Here is a 25,738-nt window from a genome sequence, read left to right on the forward strand (position 1 = left end):
CGTCATTGATACTGTGAGCAATAGCAGTATGAAGAACGAGAAAAAGAAGAACAAATACTCTCGAATTGAGATGGAGGCTATGAAGTTTATGAATGTATCACAACAGCGCAAATTATGGGAAACAATATACGCCGTACTTCAATCTACCTTCGCCGACGAGTATGATACATTGGTTGCCACTCCCAACAACCGTCAATTCCTTCCCAACAACAACAACAACACCAAACCCCCCATTCTCACTGGTCAGCACTCTTTTCTTTTCACTTCAATTACTTGTTTCTTACATCAAATTATATTCTTTATTATGGATATCAAGAAATCAAATCTTGTTTTTACTTCTTGCATGATCATTTAGCATTTTTATCTGCTTTTCCTTGAGTTGGCTAACTTTATCATTTAGCAATTGGTGGTAACGCTAACACGTGATTCTTGCTGCGTCACTAACAACAACCACGAATTTTTGTTCCTTGCGCTGAATAAGGAGATTCTGAAATGTGATGTTTGTGATTTGTGAAATTGTCACATAATGCATTTCTTGACATTTCTTACTCGCTATTGTGTTGGTATTGAGCCTATCAAGAATCATGAATGTTGATCATTTCTTTCTTCTGGTTAGTGGTTTTTTGTTTGCTCTAGTACTTGTGTAACTTTCTGGTAGTCTGGCTTCTTAACGCATTGAACTTGATTGTATTCTTTATGGCAAACATGCAATGTTTTTTGAAAATATTGACTTTAATTTCATAACACCGCTATGCGGTATAAGACTCGGTTGGTACAATTGTTGCAGAGTTTTATGGTTTATCTATGAGCTTCTTTTTTTGGGATGGGGGGTTTCCCACTGTCTAAAATGTTTTTCTGCAAAAATAACAAGTAAATCTTTCTGATGGAACTTTGTAAAACCTTATTGCTCCGATTTTTGTATTTGTTTGTTTCCCACTGTCTCCTGGTTGTTAGCTCATTTTGTGTCAATTTGATGTTTTCAATTTCTGTGATGGACAGGTGTGGGTGCTGCCAATGGAAGATGCAGATTTATGAATGTCTTTGTCCATTGAACTTTGAAGAATGAGCAAAAGGAACCTGGAAAAGATCTAACTGCAACATTAGTTTACTATGTTCTAATTTTTGTGCATAGGCACCGACTTCAGTTGCATAGTTACTTGTATAAAGTCACTGTATATGAAAATTCATGTGTTGTATGCTTGATTGTAAATTTGAAAGACTCCTCAGGTCACCCAGTAATGAGGATGCTTTGTTGTTTACATTTGTATATTGGGAGTGTATTGTTGATTTTTCAATGAAAAGTTTAATTTCCTGTATACATTGTGTTTGAATGAGGATACTTTTTGCTGGTTTATTGATTTTACATAAGCTAAATTGTATTTCTTATTCCGTTTTATGCCTGTCTACTCAGGATGAAAGTTTTGTTATTGCTTTCAGGTGCAGTGTATTGTGAAAATACAGATAGTGGTCTACAACTCATGGAAAGTAGTGGAAGTGTGAGTCCTGTTGACCCTTCGAATACTCATAGTATTATGGGTAAGGATGGGTGCTCAGTTTCAGAAGAGTACTGTGAAGATGAAGATAGTGAGGATGATTATGCTAGCATCCAGAGGCCTGCGTTTCATGTAGAGGGAGAACCTAATTTTGATTCTGGTCCACCAGAAGACGGATGGGAATATCTTAGGCGTGTCAGGTATTGTTGTAAATTTCAGCAGCCAATTGCCTGGTCTTTTAGCCAATTTATGCTTTGAAATTCTATTTTCTTCTTGATAATTTCTTTTTGTTGTTCTGCTCTCCCTAGAATAATGCTTCTCAATATTATTGAGGATCACTCTAGCTCCTTATTAAAGGTTTTGAGAAGTTGCATCACAACTGATGCTAACCGCTTAGCCACCGACTTTTGGTGAACTTAATAGTGTTGTATAATTTCTAGTCAGTCTTGAACTTATAGTTGTAGTTGACACATTTGGTTGAAACTCTAAACAAAAGTCGGTGACCGAAAGCTGGGGCTAACCTGCAATTGGCATTACATTATGCATGTGCTTAGTAATGTGTAAGGTGATAGGGTATTAATTTGTGCACATATTTATTATTAATACAGTGGGGGGTTCCACCTACAACTGACAGTGTGTACCTAAATTTTGAATAAATTCCTTCAAACATAGTTCAAAGTATGTCTATGGTTGTGAGCTCTGTGGATTAAATTTTGGGAAATTATATGGTGGAGATATTTTGTGCTGTGGTTGCCAGGAACACGATTAAAACACTAATACTAGGGAAATGGTATTAACTTTGATATACATCTAGATTTTGTTAAATGGTGTTGAGTTGGAGAAACTTTGTTGTTGTTGCCTACCTAGTAGGAGAAATGACATGTTCCTTTAAACTATTTTGTTGCTTAGGTGGGAGGCACATCAAATTCCTAAAGTGAAGGTATCCAAACTTGATAGAAGTAAAGTTAACAAGGAACAAAGTCCTTACATGCCCAAGATTCCTGATATTGCAAAGTGTCCTGAGCATCTGTTGCCATTGAAACAGTGGGAGGATGTATTTCTTGCAGAATTTTCAGCACTGAGAGCGGTATGGTGTTCTAAGAACCTTACTCTATCTGTCCTTTTTCTTTTTCCTTCATTTTCATTTGGAATGATTAATGCTATATCATAGAGTCTCATGACCAAATTGGACCCATATAATATAACCAATGGACAAACTATTTTATTTATTTGTTATTGGATGCTAATTCATGTCTTGGTAACAAAGTACTGGTTTGGAAGTGGAGTATACTGTTTTTGCTTTAATACTATATATACTATGGACTGACTCTTCTTTCCCAATTTGTTATTCCAGAATCTGTCACGTCTTGAAGGTTCAAGTGTGTATTCTGGTAATCTACAATCTCTAGATTCCACAAAGCTGCCTGGCAATAATTTTGGAGTCATGAACAGGGATGTGCTCCTTTATAATCATAAGAGCATTGGTAAGGCAATTGATCAACCTACTATCTTGACCCCTGAAGGTGAGGATAGTGCGATGCCTCTGGAGAATCCTGGATCGAAAACATCCATAGATCAAACTAGCAGCAGCTGTCCCACTCCTCCGCTGCTTTCTGCAATCTTAAGAATGGACTCTGTAGCCCGAGTATCAATGTTGCTGAAACGTATTCGCTTGCTAGAGCCTGAAAATACCATCACAAGAATTGATTGCTTGTGGCTTTTTGCTCTCTGTGCAGCAGTAGATGCTCCACTAGATGCTGATACTTGCGCCGCACTCAGGAGTCTACTGCGGAAGTGTGCTAGCATTCGTGCCGAAAAGGCTGAGCTCAATGATGAGGTTGTAATGTTGAATATATTGGCTACAATTGCGGGGAGATACTTTGGACAATCTGAAAATTGAATTCCCAGTTTTTCTTTTTTGTGAAATTGAATTCCCAGTTAGCAACTCAATGACGACTCCCTTATGTTTTAGAATTTGGATGGAGCCAAGAACATGTATGGTTATTTATTATGTATGAACTAGAATGTATGGTTCTAAGAACATGTATCGTTATTATATTCAGATGATGAATGAAGTCTAATGTATGTTATGTTTTGAATCTATATACTTTGTTACATTGTAGGTATTTTAGTGGGTTAAATTGCTCTGGGTCTTTTAATTTAATTTTAATTAATGTTTTAGTTTATTTTTTATTTTATTTTTCTTTCTCCAATTTGGTTTTTATGTTAATTTTAAATGACAAGTTGATATTTAATGTTTTAAAATGTTAATAATGTTATTTTTTTTTTTTTTTACAAAAATCATTAAAAATTTTAAACAAAATCCATAAAGTTAATAATTATTTTCAATATAATATAAATTTTATCAAATGCATAACTCAAATATTCAAATAAATTCATATTTTCATCTCCATCAACCTAAAATAAAGAATAAAAATAAGAGTTTATTTAAATATTTATGAAATTTGCATTATATTGGAGATGATAATGAATTTTATAGGTTTTGTTTGAAAATTTTGATAATTTTTTTAAATTTTTGTAAAATAAAAAAAGAAAACATTGTTAACATTTTAAAATATAAAATATTAAATTGTCACTTAAAATTAAAATAAAATATCAACTAATTTAAACGTTAACTAAAATTAAGTTAAAAGATGGCGATGCAATTTAATCTATTTTAGTGATGTCATACATCTTTTATGTGATATAGGCGATGTAATGTTTTATGCTTGGATTAAATTCATAAAAATTCATTCGTTTTTATTTATTTATATTTAAAAAAAGACAAGTGAATAGATGAGATAAAGAAATCAAAATTGTGGGTGGTATAATTTTGACATCAGCTCAGTTGAGGTCGGTAGGCTCAGCTGTGACGGCACAAGTGAGGGAGAAGTCAGAAGACAGAAACAACAACACAACACATGTAGAGATTTTGATATGTCGATGTTTTCTCCCACTCTTCCTTCTTCTCATACTTATTTTCCACCCTCATCACCATGCTTCAGCAGCCGCGTCTTCGCTTCATTCGCACGTCGTAGTCGCAGTCGCCGTCGGAACAAAATTAAACACTCCCCCCTCACCACAACCAACACCACCTATTCAGAACCCATTCTCGAAGCCGTAATAGACCTCACACTATTCCCTTCCTTCCATTCCAATATTCGCCAATTCGTTTCTTCCGGCAAAGAAGCCTACCGCGATTTACAGACTCTGTTCACTCTAGACGCCAACCGCAGAGTCATCGTTTCGTGTCGACCTTCCACATTGCACTTCGTGGGGACATCAGCGGCTTTAACCCTCGTGGCTTTTTCTGTTCTTAGAGTATTGGTAGAATTGGTTTCTAGGTTAACGCGTGGAAACGCTTCTAGTTATAATGATAGGACTATGGTGCGTAGGGACCGAAGTCTTGGTGGAAAAGAAGTCGTTGTTGGATTAGGCCACAATAATTACAACAACACCACTGCGTCTATTAAGCGTTCTTTCAAAAATAAAGTTGCCGTTCAAAGGAAATTGCCCAAATGGTGGCCAATTAATAATAATAATAATAATAATCTCAATTCTTTTGACTTCGACTTGAATGAGCAAGAGGAATACAAGAGGGAGGCTTATAGACTACTTCGAGGTCTTTCTTTCTTATTCTCATTCTTTACTTGCTATACATTTTTACCATTTGATTGATGTACTTTTTTATATCACTTTTATAATTGTTTGACGGTGTAAAACTTTTTTATGCCGACAATGTTCAAAATTGAACTCTTAAAATTGTTGTTATGAGTCTTTATTTATGTACTTTCTTGTGGTGTACTTTGTAGGTAAAGATACACTTCTCAGTCTCATAATTTCTCCACTGTTTTTCAATCCTTTAAATTCAACTTGCAACTCACCGTACTTGATTTCCAGTAATTATTGACAGTAGAATGGCCGCAAAAGACATCTCTGAGACTGATATCATTCAAGTTAGTTTTTCCCCTACCCATTTACTTCAGTGTCAGATTATGTGTGCAATTTTATGTTGAATTTGTTATTTTTCATTATTGGAACATTAGTAGTATTTACATTGCTGAGCTTCGTATTGCTTTTTCAAGTTTTCTTTCACTGCCTGTTGTGATAAAACATTGTAGGCCTTTAGTACACTCTACCACAACTAGAACATAAACGTTAATGTGGTACGTGCCCGAGTTAGTGCAACTGCATAGGTATTAAATTGAAAAAGGTATTCCTTTTTGTAAATATATTAAATGGCCTAATGAAACGTGGTACCAAGGTTTTGCGTAATTATAAAATGTATGTTAAGCATTTGTCTTGTTAGTGAGCATTGAATAATTAAAATACCATACCGATGATTGCTGATTCTGTTATTGAAGTATGCATATAATAAATCATTTCTATAGTTCAGGGAAATTTATTCATGTATTGACGGCGACTGTTTTTTGCATGTACACATGAACAGTTACGTCAACTATGCAGAAATTCTGGTGTGCAAGTGTCTGTTGAATCGACAAATATTCGGGACTCCTTGTATCGAGCATCTGTTAATTTTGTTTTAGATGATTGCAGCAGGTGTGATCTTCATAGGCCTGGATTTCTGTCTATCTCTTTGTTTACTGCTAGGTAGCAGTTATTAATATTAATAATGCTGTATACTCCTGTTTTAATGATGATTTTGTTTATATTCAGTGCACCGACTTACTCTACTTCAGTTCAAATCCATGGCGAGGATTCTCAACAATTCCTTGCCGGATTTGCTGAAAACATTGGCCTTGAAAATGTTCGTGCCGCAACAATTGTGTCTGCAGCTGTGGCTGCCCGTACACGCTCTTGTCTTCTGCAGGCTTGGGTAATTTTCTTACTCTTAATTATATGATTGATATGGAAATCTTGTCTTTAAGCATTTGGCTTTCTACAATATTACATTATTGCAACTAGAAGTATATTAAAGGCGGTCAGATTTTCAGTTCGAATATTGTCAGCTATTTATATTCGTTTCTGTTACTAGAAATATGCCCTAAATTCCTAAATCTTTCTTAAAAGTAATATAGTATCATGCCATTAATTATGAACATTTTCTATGTTTTTTTTTTCTTTGATGGTCACATGAATGAAAGAATTAGATGGATGCTAGTTTATGTCTGGCAAATTGTAAACTCTCTAAATTGAATAGGGTTTTAAGAATGAGTGCTTAACCTTAAAGTGTGTAACTTAATGCTTGAATTTTAGCCCTCGTCTAACTATTTTTCTACGAAGTTCACGTGTATCCTCTTGAATGTTCCATTAAAACTCATGCTTTTTTGGCGTTTTCAATTATAGGCTCTGGAAATGCAAGGCAAACATGTTGATGCTTTGGGAGAACTGTCAAAGATATGCCTTCTTCTACGAATATTTCCTCCCGAGGAATCCTCGGTTTGTACTTTAAACAATAATTTGCAAAAAATTTTCAATTAGATTTCTCCATTTCTGTTGGACGAATATTTATTTACTGTTCTCTTAATTCCTCATTCAGTATGATAGGATTTGGTTGTAGTTGTCTCTTCATAGTTATCCTTAATTATAACTGGAATTACCAAGACGCCTTGGTTATTAGATATTTGGATAGTCGACGTATTTGTACATTTTAGATATTTTAATGTTGTCCTTGACACCTGTATACGTACATTTACCCGTAATTTATAATTCTTAATGCCTGCATGAATGAGGAGTGGATACTTTGTGGGGGAGAATTTGAGATAAGAACACAAGTACCATATGGTTAACCACTCATTAAAGTTGTTCAATTTAATTTATTATTTGTATTATATAAATTACTTTTTTAGAAAGAAAATGTCTGAAAGTATGGGAAGTGGTGGATAAGAAATCCTCTGTAGTATAGAGAGCCAAACACATTGGTTTTGAAAAAAAGTAAAATGCAGCTAATCTTCTCAATCTCTATGCATGTATGAAATGGCCACTCCCTAGAGACAAGCATTAAGATGTTGTTTTGGATGAGTAGATAGAGGGACTTTTGTGCTTACCATGTGACTTATGAATTGATTTGTTGATTTCTAATAGCACTTATTATTCTGGGTGTTTCCCTGCAGCCGGAAATGGAGATGGTTAGTCGAGGCCTAGAGAAACACTTGAAACTAGAACAGAGAAAACACCTTATGTTTCTTTTTGGTAAAGTTTGCAGTGAGGACAGTCATGGCATTGCAAGAGAAGCCCTTGGTTTGGTATGAACTTGCTAACCTTATTTTGCAGATCTTGCGCTAATGAATGCTGGCTAGCTTCTTATAATTTAATTGTAATATAGTTGTAGCTGGAACTAGCATGAGCTGTTTAAATAACTGTTAAAGGTGCAGTCATAATGAACCCTTCTGAAAAAGGAAATTTCCACATTCGGTATGATGCTATTAAGATTTTTATGATGGGTAAATCTTGACATGTGATGTAACCATACTTAAATGGTTAAGATTTATAAAAAATAGTATTACCACATTGGTGTGATGATACTATGAGGGTAAATCTTGACATCATAACATGTAACCATTACTTAAATAGTAGAGATTGATAGTTTTAAACACATTCATGTGACATTGTGACCATTTATACTCGCAAGTCGTGACTACTTGAAAAAGTCACTTGATTTATGTTGTAATTTTGACATCCATGATCAAATTCAATGATCAAGATTTTATTCTTCTTACTATAAAAACATTGAAAACCTTGACTATAATGGTAAAGAGCAATCATATGGGTTTAGAGCGCTGTTCTCAACTATAGTTTTGAAATTTGGATTTACTTCCCCAGTTTGCATGTGAATTGTCTTGTGTTATTTGTTAGTTTACCTTCCTCTTCTCTATTGATGTTGAATTTTTTCCAACTCTTTAACCTGTCCCTCCTTTATTTGTGTAGATGCATTCTCAAAATGGTCAACTTGAAGACAACTTAGCACCATGAAAGATACCTGTAGTCTTGTTGATAAAAAAGGAAAACAGACTGCAGAGTATATTTGCTTAAACTATTTATGCTGTAATATTTAGATAGTTAAGTTTAGTGGCGAATTGCAATAATAATAATAAAATTTTATATTTTTTTATCATTATAATAATAATAATAATAATAATAATAATAATAATCCCAAAAAAGGTGCCTTTTACGTTTGAGGTTTTTAAGAACTAAATAGATAGTAGTTTGTCAAATTTGTTATCTTACTATCGTGGAAAAGTAGAAAGTCGTCATACCAACTTTGCCACAAAGTTAATCATTTTTGCACTTTGTACACAATTAAATATTTGAAAAATGTTTGGTGTACATTCATAGAGTGTATACACCTTAAGAAATGAAGACTTAAAGAGAATGATATGATAAATATAATATATTCATAATGTGATAGGAAGATAGATAGAGTTAAAATGAAGTGTTGAATGATATGGTGATCATTGTAAATATTAATAATACATTATTCATCTAAATTTATATATTATTAGAACTAGAATACAATGATCACCATAAGTAAGATTTAGTTTAATTGACAATAATTGATATTGTGATGTTATATTTCAGATTTGAACTCCATATCTTGTAATATGATCACTTTGTACCAAAAGAAAAATACAAAAATCACCACTTTTAGACTGTTGTGCTTAAAAATTCGGCAACATATAAATGTAGACCAGGAAAACAAATTAGGATGCAGTTTCATACATGTTCTTATTGATTCTTTCACACACAAAAAAAATAAAAAAAGTAATAATAATAATAATAATAATAATAATAATAATAATAATAATTATTATTATTATTATTATTATTATTATTATTATTATTATTATTTTTGCAGTTGTACTTTATTTTAGTGAGGAATAAGAAGAGCATCTTCTATGAAGATTCTTTTGTCTAGTAGAAAGTACAACCTATTACGTCTTTCTATTGGAGCAATGAAAAAAATTAGTAGTAAATCGAGAGAAATGCTCAATATTCACTTTTTGTGGACCTTAGTCCTAATTTAAATTATGACTGTGGTCTGATTATTTTTCTCAAATTATACATATTTGACATTGCATATACACTAAAATTCTACAACAAAATTTTATAATAAATATATTTGTGTATAGACATATAAAGTGTATATATATATATATATATATATATATATATTATATTAATAAACTTGAGCAAGTTTTTATATGAAATTGATATTATATTTTTTATATCAATATAAATTCTTTATATATAATTTGAGGACATTTGGAATTTTAAAAATTATTTAAAACATAACAAACCTGTTATGAAACATGAATTTGTCATTTTTCAGTGGTGAAATAATTGAGTATTTGACGTGATATTTTAATAATTTTAAGCGTCCTTATGGAAATAGTTATAAGTATATGAATTTAATTAATTTGTGCGTGGCTGGGATGAAGAATTGGAAGTCCCAAGTTAAAATCTATGTAGAAGAAAAAAATACTAAGATAATTACTAACTTCCACAGTTTCAAGCAATTTTTTTTATAATTCAAGTTTATTCTTATATATAGTGGAAAGGCATTATAATCTAGGGAAAAAATTAATGTTCTGCGGGATGTATCACAATTGTACAACTGTTAATTATAATTTAAAAAATGAAATTATTATATTATATTACCATTCATAATATTAAGTTTTAATATTACATCATGTTAATGTCATTTATTAGTCACATTGGGGCATAGTTGTTTTTTTTACTCAACTCCTCGAGACATAGTTGGAATATTAATAAAATAAAATGATAATTTATTTGAGATTTATTTGTCTATATAGTATTTAAGTATTAATTATATGCTTTCTAAAAAGTATAACCTGTCAAAGAAGTATTAATTATTAAATATTATATTATTTTAAAAAAAAGGCAGTCAGTATCTAACATAAGAGTTTAGTTGGATGATTATTTAATATAAAACATTAATTGTGTTGATAGAAGTTACAATTATGTGATATAATTATATAATCAATGATTTATAATATAAAGTTAGTTTCTAATATCAGTGCACAGTCTTTTCTCTCTTAATATAAAAGTTGGTTTGAATATAATTATTTTAGTTATTTATTTATTTATTTTATCTTTGCAGGTTTCTTTATTTTTTTTACTCAGCATGTTTCTAAATATTAAGTATCGTTAGTAGTTAATATTAATAATATTGTTAGTAGTATTTTGCATTTTACATTTTATTTAATTATATTTCAACAATCAATTTAATCTCCGACTCATTGAATTGACATTTATATATTATCATTATAGTTATAGTTATTATTATTATTATTATTATTATTATTATTATTATTATTATTATTATTATTATTTTTGACTAAAATTATATATTATTGCTGAATATGTTGAAATACATAAACAACATAATACTTTTTAAAATTGATTATTTAATCAAAATAGTTAATACATTGAATTGATTAACTATATTTTGAAATTAATAAAGTTCATTTATTTTAATTTACACTGTAAATATTATTATAAATAAAACAGCAAGTTCTCTTGGGTAAAAAAAAAGCAAATTCTCATACAAGGCATATGCATTACCAGTTGTAAACAGTTAAGGTAATTTTATCATAAAAAAGGACCAGTAAAAGTAAATGTAAAGAATGAAGCAAAGTTTCAAGTATTTATAAGAAAGAAGAAGAATATCCTCATAAGCTTTGCTATATAAATCATCAGTTGCACACTGCATTACCTCCCAAGTATTAGTTTATTTTTTAATTAAATTAGTAATAAATAAAAATCGGTGCACGCACCCACACAACACAGCTCACAACAACACTGCAAACTGAAGCGAAAGAAACGTCTTAACCTGAAAAAATAGCTACACCAATTTCATATGCAATAATGAAATAATAATATATATTAATTAATCATTAGGAGAGGAGTGATGATTCCACGGAAGCAGTAAGATAGCGAGTCACCAAACTAGAAATCAACATGGTTTCCTGACATCTCATTGGTCCGTCACGCTATATGACTCACAGCAGTCGTATCCTTTTCTCTCAAACAAACACAAACACCACCGCACCAATTTTTTGTGTGAGTTCAAAGCGAGCGACCAAATAAAAATAACTTTATAATAATAATAATAATAATAACATAAACATTTACATAACTCAAAAATAAAAAATGAGTGGTTATATATATTACTAAAATGAGAAAGGTAGTAAAAAGTTTTCACCTTTATCTTATAATTTTTTCTCCATATATATCAAACACTTTCAACACACGCCACTCCACTTCTTCTAATAAAGCAAACCAACAACAATTCCAAATTTAAAATTAACAAATCTCTCTCTCTCTCTCTCTCTCTCTCTCTCTCTCTCTCTCTCTCTTTCTGCATATTCTTAGCATATCTTAAACTCCAATTCCATTTCCGTTGCTAGATAGAAAGAAAGAAAGAAAGAAACCACCGCGAATTTCAAATCGCTTTCACCTTCAGACTCTCTCGCACTCAAATCTCACTCCAAATCACGTTCCTCCAGCTCCAGATCACACCGAGTTTCCGTCCATGCTCGGTTTGGACTCGATCTAGGTTTCTATTCTCTTCCTCAAATCTCAATTTCAATACTTAACGTTGACGCTTTCTCATTTTTTGTCGGTCATGTTTCGCTTCCTTGCAAGATCTCAGCTCTTCATATACTTATGTCGTTTGATTTTGTAGTATTTTCGGTTTGGATCTCTATTTTCTTTTGGAATTTCTATTTAATTGATGTATTTAGCTGTTTCTGAAGAACGAGATCTGTTTTTATTTTGATTAATTGTGTTTAATTATGGATGATCATGTATATACATATACGTTTTTGTTGATTCGGTTGCAGATCGAGTTCTTGATACTTTGATAGTGTGGGGGGGATATAGATGAAGAACGGGATGATAGAATGCAGTGTTTGCCATTCCAAATTGGTATCGCCTGCCACCAAAACTGTATCAAGGGCTTATGATCGACACAAAAGTAGGATAACATCCAAACAACGTGTACTCAACATCTTATTGGTTGGTGGTGACTGTATGTTAGTTGGTTTCCAGGTGATTTTCATCTCTCCATTCACATTATTGGAGAAGTCACTCAAAAATTATATTCATTTTTGAGAGTCTGATCTGCTTTTCATGTGAGTGTGTGTATAGAAAAATATTAATGCTTGTTGTTTTAAAGCTGATACATACCATTTCTTTCTTTTGGCAGCCTATTCTAGTCTATATGTCCAAGGTGGATGGGAAATTCAATTTTAGCCCAATTAGTGTTAATTTTTTGACAGAGATCACAAAGGTTTTCTTTGCTATTGTTATGCTTCTTCTCCAGGTAAAGATCACTTTTTCTTTTTCTATATTCAAATATATACTGTCTTATCGATCACACAAATTAAAGCATGTGTCAAGTAGAAGTTAATTATGAAGACAACACCTGCACATGTCTTGAAGTATATCATAAATTTTGGATTTTACGAGCAGTTGCTGCTTTTCCACTGTGGTGGGAGCAGGATATGCCCTTACTTTCCGTGGTTAAGGGTAATAGAACATTAGAATTTATAACCCCAAAAAAGAGTTTTGATCGTTTGCAATGATCCTTTTTTGAGTTACTTACTTTAAAAGATGTTCTGCAATAGTTAGAGTTGTTCTATAGTGAATGTCAGGATATGGATCTGTCCTTTATCTTTCCAAGTAACCAGAAATGGAACCAAAATTTGAATATCTAGGGTTTGGGACTTGAGTTTTCTTTGATCATCGATACTTCCCACATCCATCCATCCATATTAATAAGATACATTTTGGTTATCCATGTTGTGCCACATGGCGGTGTCTCCAACTATCTTTTTTAATTTTTTATAAGAAAAGAAACCCCTAATACCTGTTGATTTTCACGCTCCCATTATGATGGTAGAAGAGGATGTGCACTGAATGATAATTTAGGGCATGGTAGGGTTTGAGTGGTTTTCTGGAGATGAAATGGGGTTATCTGGTGATGATAATTTAGGTGCGCTGAATGATAATTTAGGCATATCTTGCCATTTGTCTAAGGTTTGATTGCCTGTGCAGGCTAGGCATCAAAAAGTTGGGGAGAAGCCTCTTCTCTCAATTTCTACACTTATGCAGGTACTATATTAGTTTTGCATGAATTGACAGATGTGAAGAGCATATCTCGCTTTTTTCTTCTTTTCTGATATAAGATATTTATTCACTGTTTTTTATTGCTAGGTCTATGTTCCCTGCTTCTTGGGACTTAGTTTAAGTTTCTTTGAGTCTTTTCTTTGTATATATTTGAAGTTTAACAATTCCAAAATGCTTGATATTCTCAATAGCTTCTTGATCTTTATCCTTTATGTGGTGATTTTGTCTCTTGTAGGCTGCTCGCAGCAATGTCCTTCTTGCCGTTCCAGCATTTCTGTACGCTATAAACAACTATCTGAAGTTTGTCATGCAGGTATATAGAATTATCCCATAAATATTGCATATACAAGGTTTTAGGCTAGAATAAGAATGCTAGTCATTAGAGATCTTTACAAGGTTTTAGGCTAGAATAAGAATGCTAGTCATTAGAAATCTTTCTTTTAGGTTTGATGTGCACCTCTAAAGTCACGACTCGGTAACCTCTTGTTTTGTCCTAAGTGAATAGACGTGACCCACATATGGGTAGTACATATTTGTAGCCAGTGCCTGTGCTGTGGATTTATTTTAATAATATCGGTAATTCAAAGCTCTCCTAAAAGCAAGATGAATTTTTCATTGCTTGTTAGAGTATTAGGATTATTTAGTTGTTAGGACTTAGGAGTTTTATGTTATTGATGATCTTATAGTGCTACCACTGTATTAGTAGACTACACTAAGAGTTGACATTGATTGTTATGACACGTATATCTTCTCCCATTCCTAATTTTCTATCTAATCCCTCTAATTTCAATATTACTCATATTATCATCAGCTGATGAATTCTTGTGTTGCTTGTGCATCCATATGATACCTGATATATTTACTTGGCTGTGTCTTAATGAGATAACTTAAGGGTTGATTTCACATTTCATGCAGCTTTATTTTAATCCTGCTACTGTGAAGATGTTAAGTAATTTGAAGGTAATTTCTCGTTCGCTGCTGTATGATTGAATATCAATATTTTTGCCAGCCAAATAATGGCTTGCTTAGACATTGCATATCTTGTGACAGATGCTGAATGCTTCTCAAATTTTGAGCCATTTTTTCAACCGAATTTTTCTTTTCACTTCATTTCAAGAAATCCTCTTACTTCTCTCCATTATATTTTATTCTTTTATGCTGCTTTCTGACTATGATTCCTTGAGACAATTGGATATACATTTTTCTGTTGAAGTTGAACTTGTTTTTTATGGTTAGCTGTTGACTGTGCATGTTACAGGTTTTAGTTATAGCACTTTTGTTAAAGGTGGTTATGAAGCGCCGGTTTTCAATCATTCAGGTCAGTGCATAAGACCTGTCATGTCTATAGGATATAGGGATTTAAGGGGAACTCTGTAGGAGGTACTCTGGCCATTGTTTGGCTCTATGCTATTGAATTTAACAAGTTGAAATCCTCACATAAATCTTAATTGTTTTTATTTCTTTTATCAAGCTGGAAATTGATTTATTATTTTGCTACAGTGGGAAGCCCTTGCTCTCTTGCTCATTGGTATAAGTGTTAATCAATTACGATCGTTACCCGAGGGAAGTACAGCTTTGGGTGTTCCTGTCACAATGAGTGCATATCTCTATACATTTATTTTTGTAAGTGATGTTTGTTATTTGTTTGTTCTGTTAATTGATTATTATTATGCAATCAGTGAATTTTTAATCTATTAAGATTTGTTAGAATTAAGTAAATCTGTCAATATTCTTAGATTGTACAGCTTTCTAGATTACTTGTTAGTATTCCTAGAATATTCAACTTCCTAGGTTAGTGCTAATCAATTAAGCATTCAATGTATTTTTTTATGTGTTGAACTAACACCAGAATTATTTTGCAGGTTACTGTTCCATCAATGGCCTCTGTTTATAATGAGTATGCTTTGAAGAGCCAATATGATACAAGTATATATCTGCAGGTGAAGTATGCCGAATTGGAAAAAGAATCATAAATTGACCACATTTTTATCATCTCCTTCAAACGTTGGACAGTCTACTATGTTAATTTGTTCTAGTTAGGCCTTTCCATGTATTTTGATCAACACTTTATTACTGTCCAGTTTGTGCGCACGGGCATGCCCATGTGTGAAGATACACTTGCTTACACCGTATTAGAAATTGGAATGTACTACAGTTTATATTGGAATTTGGAAATATAGCCTTGGTCTCTATGTCTTCAAAAAACAACTAACATGATTTAATTGTAATGGGTGCTACTTAAGAGACAGAAACTAATAGGGATGCTTGACGACTGAAACTAACTAGAAGAATCATCTAGATATCCTGGAAGACAACAGTGAAGTAAAATAAAATAAATGGGTAGTTTCAAGAACTGCACTTTAGTGGTGCCACCCTGCTAGGACACTTTTAACTGCTTTATTATTAATATTACAGATTATATGCTGATTCTCAATTTCTTGATTTGCAGAACTTATTCTTGTACGGGTATGGAGCTATGTTCAATTTTCTTGGAATACTCGTGACTGCTATTGTCAAAGGTAAGAAAATGAATCTCTTAAAAGCTGCAATCTCATATTCACTTTTAACCCATTTGAAATTGAGCCAGATGAAAATTCTAGTGAGCAAACATAAACTCAGACGGTGCTTAGGATTTGTCTCACAAACTAAAAATACAGGATGACTCAGAGGATGAAGTTCCATCATGTGGTTGTCTGAGGGTTAGATATATGCAAATTTACCCCATTCCCTGGCCAGAGTTATAAGATAGAGATCTTATCATTACACCAGGACTCACCCTCTGGGTTTCAGAATATGGCAAGAGAAAATAAAATCAGGAATTTGATATCAGCTGATATAAACTAACCCAGATCTTGATACACACATTTAACTGTTGGGTTTAACTGACCTAATTGATTCTCTAGTTCAAAATAGATCTGCGTAAATGAAAATGTGATGGAGTTGGCAAGCTATGAGTGGACTCTGTGCTTTTGAGACATTGCATTGTATTGAAGTGTTTCCGTCATAAATCATTGTGTCTTCATAGGAAGGCAGCAAAGAGTCTTTTCTATACACACAACTTCAAGGGATTCATATAAATAATCTCCTTTAGTAGATAGTTTAATTGTTGATGGTTTATTTAGTTTGTTGATTCTGTCAACATTTGTACATCTGAGAGATCTATTGATATAAAAGCTCTTACATGCTTTTCAGTTTTCACCCGTGGCATATACATTGCTTTTTTCTGATGCTTAAAATGTACTAATGCTATTTCAAATGTTCCAGGTCCTAGCAGCTTTGATATCCTAGAAGGCCATTCAAAAGCCACTATGTTATTGATTGCAAACAATGCTGCCCAAGGGATATTATCATCTTTCTTCTTCAAATATGCAGGTCAATAATTCAGACTCATTTTTAGTTTTTCCATTGCATTACCTTCTATTTTGTTGATGCCGTGTTACCCTTCACTCAATAACCTATTTAATATGTTGCAGATACAATTTTGAAGAAGTACTCGTCAACAGTTGCAACAATCTTTACGGGCATAGCATCTGCAGTACTATTTGGACATAAATTAACAATGAACTTTCTCATTGGCATTTCTATTGTATTCATCTCAATGCACCAGGTAAATGAAATTGGAAGATTGTGGTTGATAATACTATCAGAAATAGGTCACTTATTTTCTTTTATTTTGGCTGGGGTGACAATTTAGTCAATGCCATATTGTTTTTAACACTCTGCTCATTTCTTCTTCAGTTCTTTTCCCCGATGTCAAAAGTCAGAGATGAACAGAATGGTGTGTTAGAATTGCATGATGTTGAGGACAAACAAAGGTGCTAACTAACTTCTTCATTGATCTCTTTACTTTTTTTGTGGAAAATGTTATCATTGACATGGGATCTACTTAATCGTGGGCCCCAGAAGATTTAAGAAAGGTCAACTAACCACATGCTCATTCTGGGGAGGAAGAGAGAAAAACAATTCCTTTACATAATTAGTTTTTCTGAAAATTTTAGTTGTTGGACATTTGTATACGGCCATATGGCATGAAAACTTTTGAAAGGAAACCAATTTCCTTCGTCTTTTGTAATAACAAATGCTTGTGTTTATTTCAGGTCAAAGGACTCGTTTATAAATATGGCAGCTGGAGCAAATGAGGAGGTAGGGATTGTCACCATATTGTTTCATATTTTAGTGTCTTTTATGCATTCAACTGATTGCTCTTGTTTTTGTGGTTGATATGCATATTTTCAGGCCACTCATCGAGTGGGGCATGATGAGAGACAGCCACTTCTCCCCACCTAGATTGACCTACTGTATGTTTTTTTTGCTCTCCATCTTTATTATAGCTGCCTCTACAAAATCCCCGTCAATTATTTTGATTTTTTGTATAAGATAGTTTATTAGCCTGCTTAATGATTTTTGCTTCTCTAGTTAATTCACACCGTTTAGTTTTTTAGTATTTATAGGCATAGCCTAAGCAGTTGCTGTTCCATTTGTTCAGTGCAGATAAAATATCATGCTTTTCTATGATATCCCACTTTCTAATGGTTTATGACCCATTTTGTGTACCTTAAATTGTCCATTAAATTTTTGTGTGCATATCATTGCAGGTATTTTCAAAGAATATTTTTTTGGTGATATCTGATAGATATGGCCCACACAGTTAAGTCATAATAAAGTAAAAAAGTTTTTGCTGCCTTTCTGGGATAGCTTTCCACAGAAAGTATTTCTCTAGAGGTTTCATAAAGGCAGGCATGAATTATCGGCTTTATGAGCTGGTGAACAAGCCAAGGCTTTCTGTAGCTGAAGATTTTGATAGAGCATAGAAAATGGCTTCATAAGAGCTTTTGGCATATGAATGTGGATTTACTTGTACTACATTTATTCTTTATCTTGGACATTCGATTTCTCCTTATTATATTTGTTTTCCTGATATATTTTCAACCCATTCTATATATATATATATATATGTTGTGTTATTCTTTTTTGTCAAATATTGGGTGTTATCCTCTACATTTATTATTATATATGTACATGTTTGATTTTGCGGTAAGATTTATAAAATCACGATGAGTCAATGCAACTTTACAAAATCACGGTGATTTAACATGATTTTGCCACTTTCACCATGAAAACAAATATACATACAATGTGGGCAATTTCCTTATGAGATTAAGGGTGTATAAACAACACAGGAATTTGTTCTTTCTTGTAGAAAATGATATTTGATAGACTTTGGGTCTTGTAATCTATTATACAAATCAAATATATAATAATGTTCTTCTATAGGGACGTATGTATAAATTACTCCGTTGATGTATGTATAAATTGTGCTGAACAAGTATCTTTTTTATGTTTATCTTTTTGTCCATTAATCTCATCCAACTAGACTTGGTTAGTTTTATCATGCTGCGTTGATTACAACTTAAACTTCAAAGTACCTCCAAATATAATCCAACTGTTTGTTTTGGTGTTGGATGTGGTAGACTGGTAGCATATATCTGGTTAGGTTTGCACTTTGCACACACCACTTGGTGCATGTTTGGTTTTAGGGTGAATTTGACAAAATCAAACTAAACACAGGCTTAATCAACAATGTCATTTTTTATGCATTAGACATTTACTCAGCATGCTTCAGACAAGCAATGCCTTGGGTTATTAAGCTACAAACTAAAAAGTAGCATATGTCACAGAGGCAAAAATGATATTTATTAAGTACATCAAATACAGCTAGGAATCGAATTACACCCAAAGAATATACTTGAGAGTTACACTTATTCGGTAACATTCTCTTAGATAAATTATATTTTAAAATCAACTATTCAATTACTATCATATAAACTATCATATTTACAAATTTTAACATTAATCTATGAGTAAAGGTTCATTTTGGTCCTTAAGAAACTTTGAGAGTCTCAATTTAGCACTTGAGAAAGATAAAAGCATTTTTTAGTCCATAAGAAAAATAAATTGTGTCAAATTAGTCTTTATGTGAACCACAATTATAAAATTAGAATTTTTTTGTTAATTTGTCCAACGACTCATCAACTTGATTATTCCAGATGTAATTTCTATAAAAAGTGGCAATTAGATTTTTGATAATTAAGTTCATGACAGGGATTAAACGAACAAACTTAAAGTCTCTATAAGAGACTTAATTAACTATTTTTAATTACTCTTAAGGACCTAATTGTTCTTTTCTAACGGTGGTTCAATCAAAGACTATTTGATTCGGTTTAATTTTTTTTGAGACTAAAAAAAATTTATTTTTTTTAAGGACTAAATTGAATTTCTCAAAAAATTTCAAAATTCAAAATAGACTTTAACTTTTAATATATTTACTATGTGAACCAAATGCGTCAAAATTAGAATAAATGACAAATTCACATTAAATTTCTACTTTATTGAGAATAAATACACCATTGCCTGTTTGAAGTCATCCATGAAAAATGAAGTATATTGGTCTTTTGCGCCACCTTCTTTACTCTCCAGCTGGTATTCGTCTTACCATGTATCCTAAAATATAAAATCTTCCTTACTTAACTCATGCTCCTCCAAAACTTTTCTTAGGCCTCCTTCAAACCTTTTCTTATTGGTTTCCTATTTCCTTTATTGTCTTTATACACTCTATCGTTCCTCCCCTTCCCTTCCTCTTTGTATTAACAATCTCTACAACCACACTACTTACTAGCGTTTCAATCCAATTACTCTCAACTTCAGCTTCACCAAACCAATTATTTACATATCCATCATCATTTAATCTTCAAACTTATGTTTCATGGCATTGTCCTCACTGTTAGTCCCTTCCTTTTGGGCCTCACCAACAATTTTAGATTTAGTATCAGTAAAGTGGGCCCCATTTTTCCAACATTTGCATCTGGTTCATCAATAATCTCATATCATGCCGAGACATGAGTGGTCAAGTATTGAAAAAAAAAAGACATGGGTGGTCAGGTTGACAAAAAAAAAGAGACACGAGTGTTCAAAAACATATCCAAAGTTTCCCATTTGACTTGGCAACTTATTCATAGTTCCATAATTGGATAGTGATACAAAATAATTGATAATCTCTAAATCCAAAACTCACCAACAATGGGGGACATCAATATAAAACTCATTAATCAACAAACACATGAATCGAAAATAATGTACTAGTACGCACATGGAACAAAAAAACTCTACTTGGAAAATAATAACGATGATTGTGGACCAAATTTCTAAACCCCACACATGAAATACTTGCCACATAAAACACCAATGACCCCACAAACCAATAATATATAAAAGTGCGCACAACCCTTGAGACCTACATAACAATTCCCACCATTTCTTGATACGATACAATAATATATAGAAAGTTGTAGCAAACCCTAATATTTTGTGAACTAGCGACAATATTTTGTGTGTTTCACATAACTAAAATAGCACGGATATTATTGTTTCTTTTTAAAAAAATAATAATTAAACTAATGAATTTGGTCATTAAATTGTAAATATTGGGTAAATGGAACTTTAGATTTGCTATAGCAAAAATCTCCCTCCTATTAAAATTCATTTGGTAGTGTAGAACCTTTGTCAGGTTGGTTTGTTAACACCAACACCTTAAGTGACACCATGAATATTATTGTTTCTTTAAATAAAATTAAACTATCAATTTGGTCATGAAATTATAAACATTAGGTAAATTTTACCTTTAAATTTGCGTAATAGCAAAAACCTCATTTAGATTGAAATTTGTTAGCCAATGTAAGACCTCTGTCAAAATAATATGTTAATAGTTAAGAGATGTTGTGTAAACTATAACTATATCATGTCATGGAGATAAGGTAGCGTCATATCATAGAGAGCGCTTTGACTTCGTACAAATTAAATGTCTCATTATGTCCAAAAACTTGTCAAGTGACTCATAAATTTTATTATTAAATAAATAAAAAAATAAATTTGAACCAATTTAATAAAGTTCTAATTTTTAAATTAAAATGAACTAATAATAACCTCCACTTCCTTAATTTAAAAAAAAAAATAAAAAATCACAATCCTAATTCCCAAGAGCAAAATTGTTAATGGCCATATTCAATTGTTCAACTCCATATAAGTGATTTAGGAGAGTTAGAATAACAAGGAAGTTTCAATTTATTAAAAATAACAACTAATTATTAGTATTGACTATTTAAAAATAAACAAATTGTTGAATTTCATATTCATCCATCTTCAACCTACAAAATCCTTAATTCTTTAACCTAAAAAAGATCAATCGCATCTCCCCCATCACTATTTAGAACCTCATCTCTTCTTTCCCCTTCTTCAACCCCAAATTTTCTTTTGAAAAATAAGCCCAAAGAAAAAACCAAAAAATATAGTCATTGTGATGATACCGAAGAAAGAAATAGATTTGGAAATCCCAATAGAAAAATCATATGATAATCTCATATCTAGAAAAACCTAAAAAAAACCAACATATGTGGTAGTGGTAAATGGTGTTGTTGGGAGGTTGAATAAGAAAATAAAGTAAAAGAATAATTAACGGTGAATGAGAGGAATGGAAGGTTTGAAGTTTATGAGATTTACATGAAGTGTTTACGTTGTGCTAGTATGACTCAAGAGAAAAAAATAAAAGAGGGAGAAAGCGAAGATGTTGTTTTGAGAAAGAGAAAACACCTTTGATTTTTCTTATTCTTGGTGTAACTATTTTATTTCTTGATGCAATTGCCAAAAGATGGAAATCATGAAATGTAAAATCCCTAAATCGAGTTTGAAAGAACTTATCTTGTGGTTGTAGTGCATAATAGAGTAAACACTCAAAGTTGCAAGAGATGAATGAATTACAGAAATGTGAGAAAATCAAAAATTAAGTTTAAGGAAAGTTTAAGGAAACTTGGTGTTGAAAAGTAAACATGAGTTATGTTTAGATAGATGTTCGTAGATTGAATTCGTAACAACTTCAAATAGAGGATAAATAAAATTAGATTTTTTTTTAGAGTATATCACTAGTTGGGATCATGAAATTAATTATAGACAGTCGGATAAATTGACACCTCAAATTTGTTTAGGTCAAAATGTTCTATATTACATGTCAGTTATTAGATATGGTGTAACAATTGTGTCATTTAACGTGACATCTTTATCACTATTAACAAATTAATTTAAAAGATGTTCTGCATTGATACAACGTGAGAAGTTTTAAAATATTTGAAGCACAATTAATATTTGAAGCAATATTTATTAATTTAATTTATTTTTGGAATCCGAATATTGTATAAACTACTCTTAACAAGCTATACTACATTGTGTATTTGTAACAATTATTAACACTAAAAGTGTGAAGAAAAAAAAATTATATATAAAGAGAGAATAAATTTAATAACAAGAAAATGAGACATGTATGCACATCTATTATCATCTAAAAGAAGTAAATTAAGAGTAGGAAAACTATTATCTATTTATTCTCCATCAAAAGTAGTAGAGTGTTCTTTGTTTACGAGCAAATCAACACAACAATTTTTTTTTTTTTTTTGCCGTATATACGATGAATATAAGTCTACCTTCTAGTTGGAGAGCTTTAAAAAGAAGCAAACCACATGCAGGAGATGTTGAATGAATCTATTATTTGAATAGCCAAAAGGAGCAAAATGTACCACTATTTTTGAGTCTATTTCAAACATCACTCATTTGCGGTCAAGGCTTTAGGTTAGTTTAATTCTCCCGTCTAAGGGCTCAAACTACGTAAAAAGTTTCAAATTTAGTGTAAAAACGTTTCACAAGTTGACCACTGAAATCCCGAATAAGACCTCCACAATTAGAATAATTCAGAGCATTGAAATGTGAATCACTTATGTTTATCTTGAAGTATCCTTTAGGAGGAGGAATCCAATACACATATATAGAGGTTCTACATTTTCCTCCATTGTGATCCAAGGAAGAAATACTCTGTTGAATGATGAATTGCACTTGATTAACAATTTGATGAAGGAGCTCAATTTCATCACTAGCTGGAGGAGACAAAATACTTGCATTCCTATACTTCCAACTGTCATAGACAATTACTCCAAAAAAAAAATACTCCAATGGTCTTTATCAATCTACTCTTCTTGGAGGATAGGTTTAAGTTGAACCAATTATATAACTCCACACTACAAAAAGTATTGTGTTCATTTTGATAAATTAAATTTTCCTATAATACTTTTCTCTCCACACTAATTTAATTATTTATGAAATATATTGGTAGAAATTAAAAGATATATTGTGCATATAATAGTGTATTTACTTACGTAATTAATTGAATTTTTTGCATGACAACCACAACTATTGAAAATAGTTCATTTTTTGTGAATTTTGTAAAGAATCAAATGTCCAATAATTTAGGAGATGAATTCCTAAATGATTATTTGAAAACATGTATGAAGATTTTTTTTGAAAATTTTACCTCTTACCCCTTAAATTTATACTCTTACCCACACATTATAATAAAACTTCAATTTTACCCTTTTTGAAAAGTAACAAAAAAAAAAAATCAATCTTTATGATTGTTGGTCCATGTTCTATGTTCCAGAAAAGTTAAAAAACTTGAAATAAGTTTTCAACAACACAAATATGTTTAGGAAACTTAAAGAAAAAAATTCTATAATACAATTTGAGTTTTATAAAAACATTGATATTTTAGAAGAAAAAAGAAAATTCTTCAAATTTTCCATAATACATTTGTATTCTGAAATTGTTTTTTTTTTTTAAATTTCTAGTAAATAAATGTGATGCAGAAAATTTGAAAAAAAAAAAGATTTTCAGTACACAAAGTTCAAATTTTCTAAAATATATTTGTGAACTGAAAAACTTAAAAATTGTGTTTTGTTCACAAAGTTTAATTTTTTAAATCACATTTGTGCACCGAAAAGAAAATTAAATTATCTAAAATACTTTTGTGTTTCAGAAAACTTTTTACGATACTCAAAATTCGATTTTCGAAAACACATTTGCATACCAAAATACTTGAAAAATGTTTTTCAACATACAAAGTTCGATATTCTAAAACACATTTTTGCACAAAAAAATATTCAAATTTTCTAAAATACATTTGTAATTCGGAAAACTTAAAAAAAAATTCCGATACATAAAGTTCCATTTTCTAATACACAATTGCATATAAAAAAACATGAAAATAATTTTGCAGTATACAAAGTTCAAATTTGTTAAAACACATTTTAGTTGAATTTAGTGGGTAGAAAAAAAAATTATTTATTAATTTCAAAGAAAAGGAAAAAAACGTAAAAATAGGTAGTTTGTATAAAATGTAGGGTACATGCTAATATTTTTTTTGTATAATATATATACTTTTACAAAAGTTGAATTTTTTTTTTAGTTTTCCAAAACATTTGAAAAAAAAAATCTTTTATACAAAATTCATATTTTTTAAAAACACATTTATTTATGGGAAAACATAAAAAAAAAAAAACAAAAGCAATTCTAAAACACAAGTTAAATTTAGTAGGATAGATAAAAACAAATTGTTTTTTTTTTTGAAAAAAAGAGAAAAGGGTAAAAGTAGGTAGTTTTTATATAATGTAGGGTGCAAGATTAATTTTTGTTTTTGTTTCAAATGTATACTTTTACAAATATTGAAAATAAATTTGTTTTAGTTTAGAAGAGATGTTTGAACCCCACACATGAAATACTTACCACGTAAAACACCAATGACCCCACAAACCAATAATGACCCACATGCATACCATCAATAGCTCTTCTATCTCAAGTGCGCACAACCCTTGAGACCTACATAACAATTCCCACCATTTCTTGATACGATACAATAATATATAGAAAGTTGTAGCAAACCCTAATATTTTGTGAACTAGCGACAATATTTTGTGTGTTTCACATAACTAAAATAGCACGGATATTATTGTTTCTTTTTAAAAAAATAATAATTAAACTAATGAATTTGGTCATTAAATTGTAAATATTGGGTAAATGGAACTTTAGATTTGCTATAGCAAAAATCTCCCTCCTATTAAAATTCATTTGGTAGTGTAGAACCTTTGTCAGGTTGGTTTGTTAACACCAACACCTTAAGTGACACCATAAATATTATTGTTTCTTTAAATAAAATTAAACTATCAATTTGGTCATGAAATTATAAACATTAGGTAAATTTT

General features: G+C 31.3%; 3 protein-coding genes across 3 annotated transcripts in view; all 3 read left to right on the forward strand.

Annotated features, from left to right (window-relative positions):
• Window positions 1-3,596, forward strand: part of LOC101494466 (uncharacterized) — a 4,249-nt gene extending 653 nt beyond the window's left edge. Inside the window, exons 2-5 of the mRNA XM_004497422.3 lie at window positions 5-242; window positions 1,438-1,693; window positions 2,403-2,580; window positions 2,848-3,596. Coding sequence (XP_004497479.1) covers window positions 5-242; window positions 1,438-1,693; window positions 2,403-2,580; window positions 2,848-3,393 — 1,218 coding nt within the window. The 3' untranslated portion in view covers window positions 3,394-3,596. The remainder of the gene's footprint in view (window positions 1-4; window positions 243-1,437; window positions 1,694-2,402; window positions 2,581-2,847) is intronic.
• Window positions 3,597-4,294: 698 nt separating this feature from the next.
• On the forward strand, window positions 4,295-8,568 carry LOC101494786 (uncharacterized). Its single transcript, XM_004497336.4, has 7 exons — window positions 4,295-5,115; window positions 5,394-5,449; window positions 5,944-6,053; window positions 6,171-6,330; window positions 6,801-6,893; window positions 7,568-7,699; window positions 8,382-8,568. Exons 1-7 carry the CDS (start codon window positions 4,431-4,433, stop codon window positions 8,424-8,426), a joined length of 1,281 nt encoding a protein of 426 aa, XP_004497393.1. The 5' UTR covers window positions 4,295-4,430; the 3' UTR covers window positions 8,427-8,568.
• A 3,215-nt stretch (window positions 8,569-11,783) lies between these two features.
• On the forward strand, window positions 11,784-18,571 carry LOC101495117 (CMP-sialic acid transporter 3). The gene is made up of 16 exons (XM_004497337.4): window positions 11,784-12,033; window positions 12,320-12,527; window positions 12,685-12,801; window positions 13,536-13,592; window positions 13,843-13,920; window positions 14,523-14,567; window positions 14,866-14,925; window positions 15,108-15,230; window positions 15,470-15,547; window positions 16,057-16,126; window positions 16,872-16,979; window positions 17,081-17,214; window positions 17,346-17,422; window positions 17,705-17,750; window positions 17,844-17,905; window positions 18,203-18,571. Exons 2-15 carry the CDS (start codon window positions 12,360-12,362, stop codon window positions 17,892-17,894), a joined length of 1,212 nt encoding a protein of 403 aa, XP_004497394.1. The 5' UTR covers window positions 11,784-12,033; window positions 12,320-12,359; the 3' UTR covers window positions 17,895-17,905; window positions 18,203-18,571.
• Window positions 18,572-25,738: the final 7,167 nt, after the last annotated feature.

This window comes from Cicer arietinum, chromosome 4, assembly GCF_000331145.2.
Source record: "Cicer arietinum cultivar CDC Frontier isolate Library 1 chromosome 4, Cicar.CDCFrontier_v2.0, whole genome shotgun sequence".
NCBI classification, from domain to species: Eukaryota; Viridiplantae; Streptophyta; class Magnoliopsida; order Fabales; family Fabaceae; genus Cicer; species Cicer arietinum.

Coding starts and splice junctions, on each gene's coding strand:
- LOC101495117 (XM_004497337.4), top strand. CDS start 12,360: ATGAAGAACGGGATGATAGAATGCAGTGTTTGCCATTCCAAATTGGTA. Junction 12,802..13,535: donor TTGTTATGCTTCTTCTCCAG/GTAAAGATCACT, acceptor TTGCCTGTGCAG/GCTAGGCATCAAAAAGTTGG. Junction 17,215..17,345: donor TATTCATCTCAATGCACCAG/GTAAATGAAATT, acceptor TTTCTTCTTCAG/TTCTTTTCCCCGATGTCAAA.
- LOC101494786 (XM_004497336.4), top strand. CDS start 4,431: ATGTCGATGTTTTCTCCCACTCTTCCTTCTTCTCATACTTATTTTCCA. Junction 5,116..5,393: donor GGCTTATAGACTACTTCGAG/GTCTTTCTTTCT, acceptor CTTGATTTCCAG/TAATTATTGACAGTAGAATG. Junction 6,054..6,170: donor GTTTTAGATGATTGCAGCAG/GTGTGATCTTCA, acceptor GTTTATATTCAG/TGCACCGACTTACTCTACTT.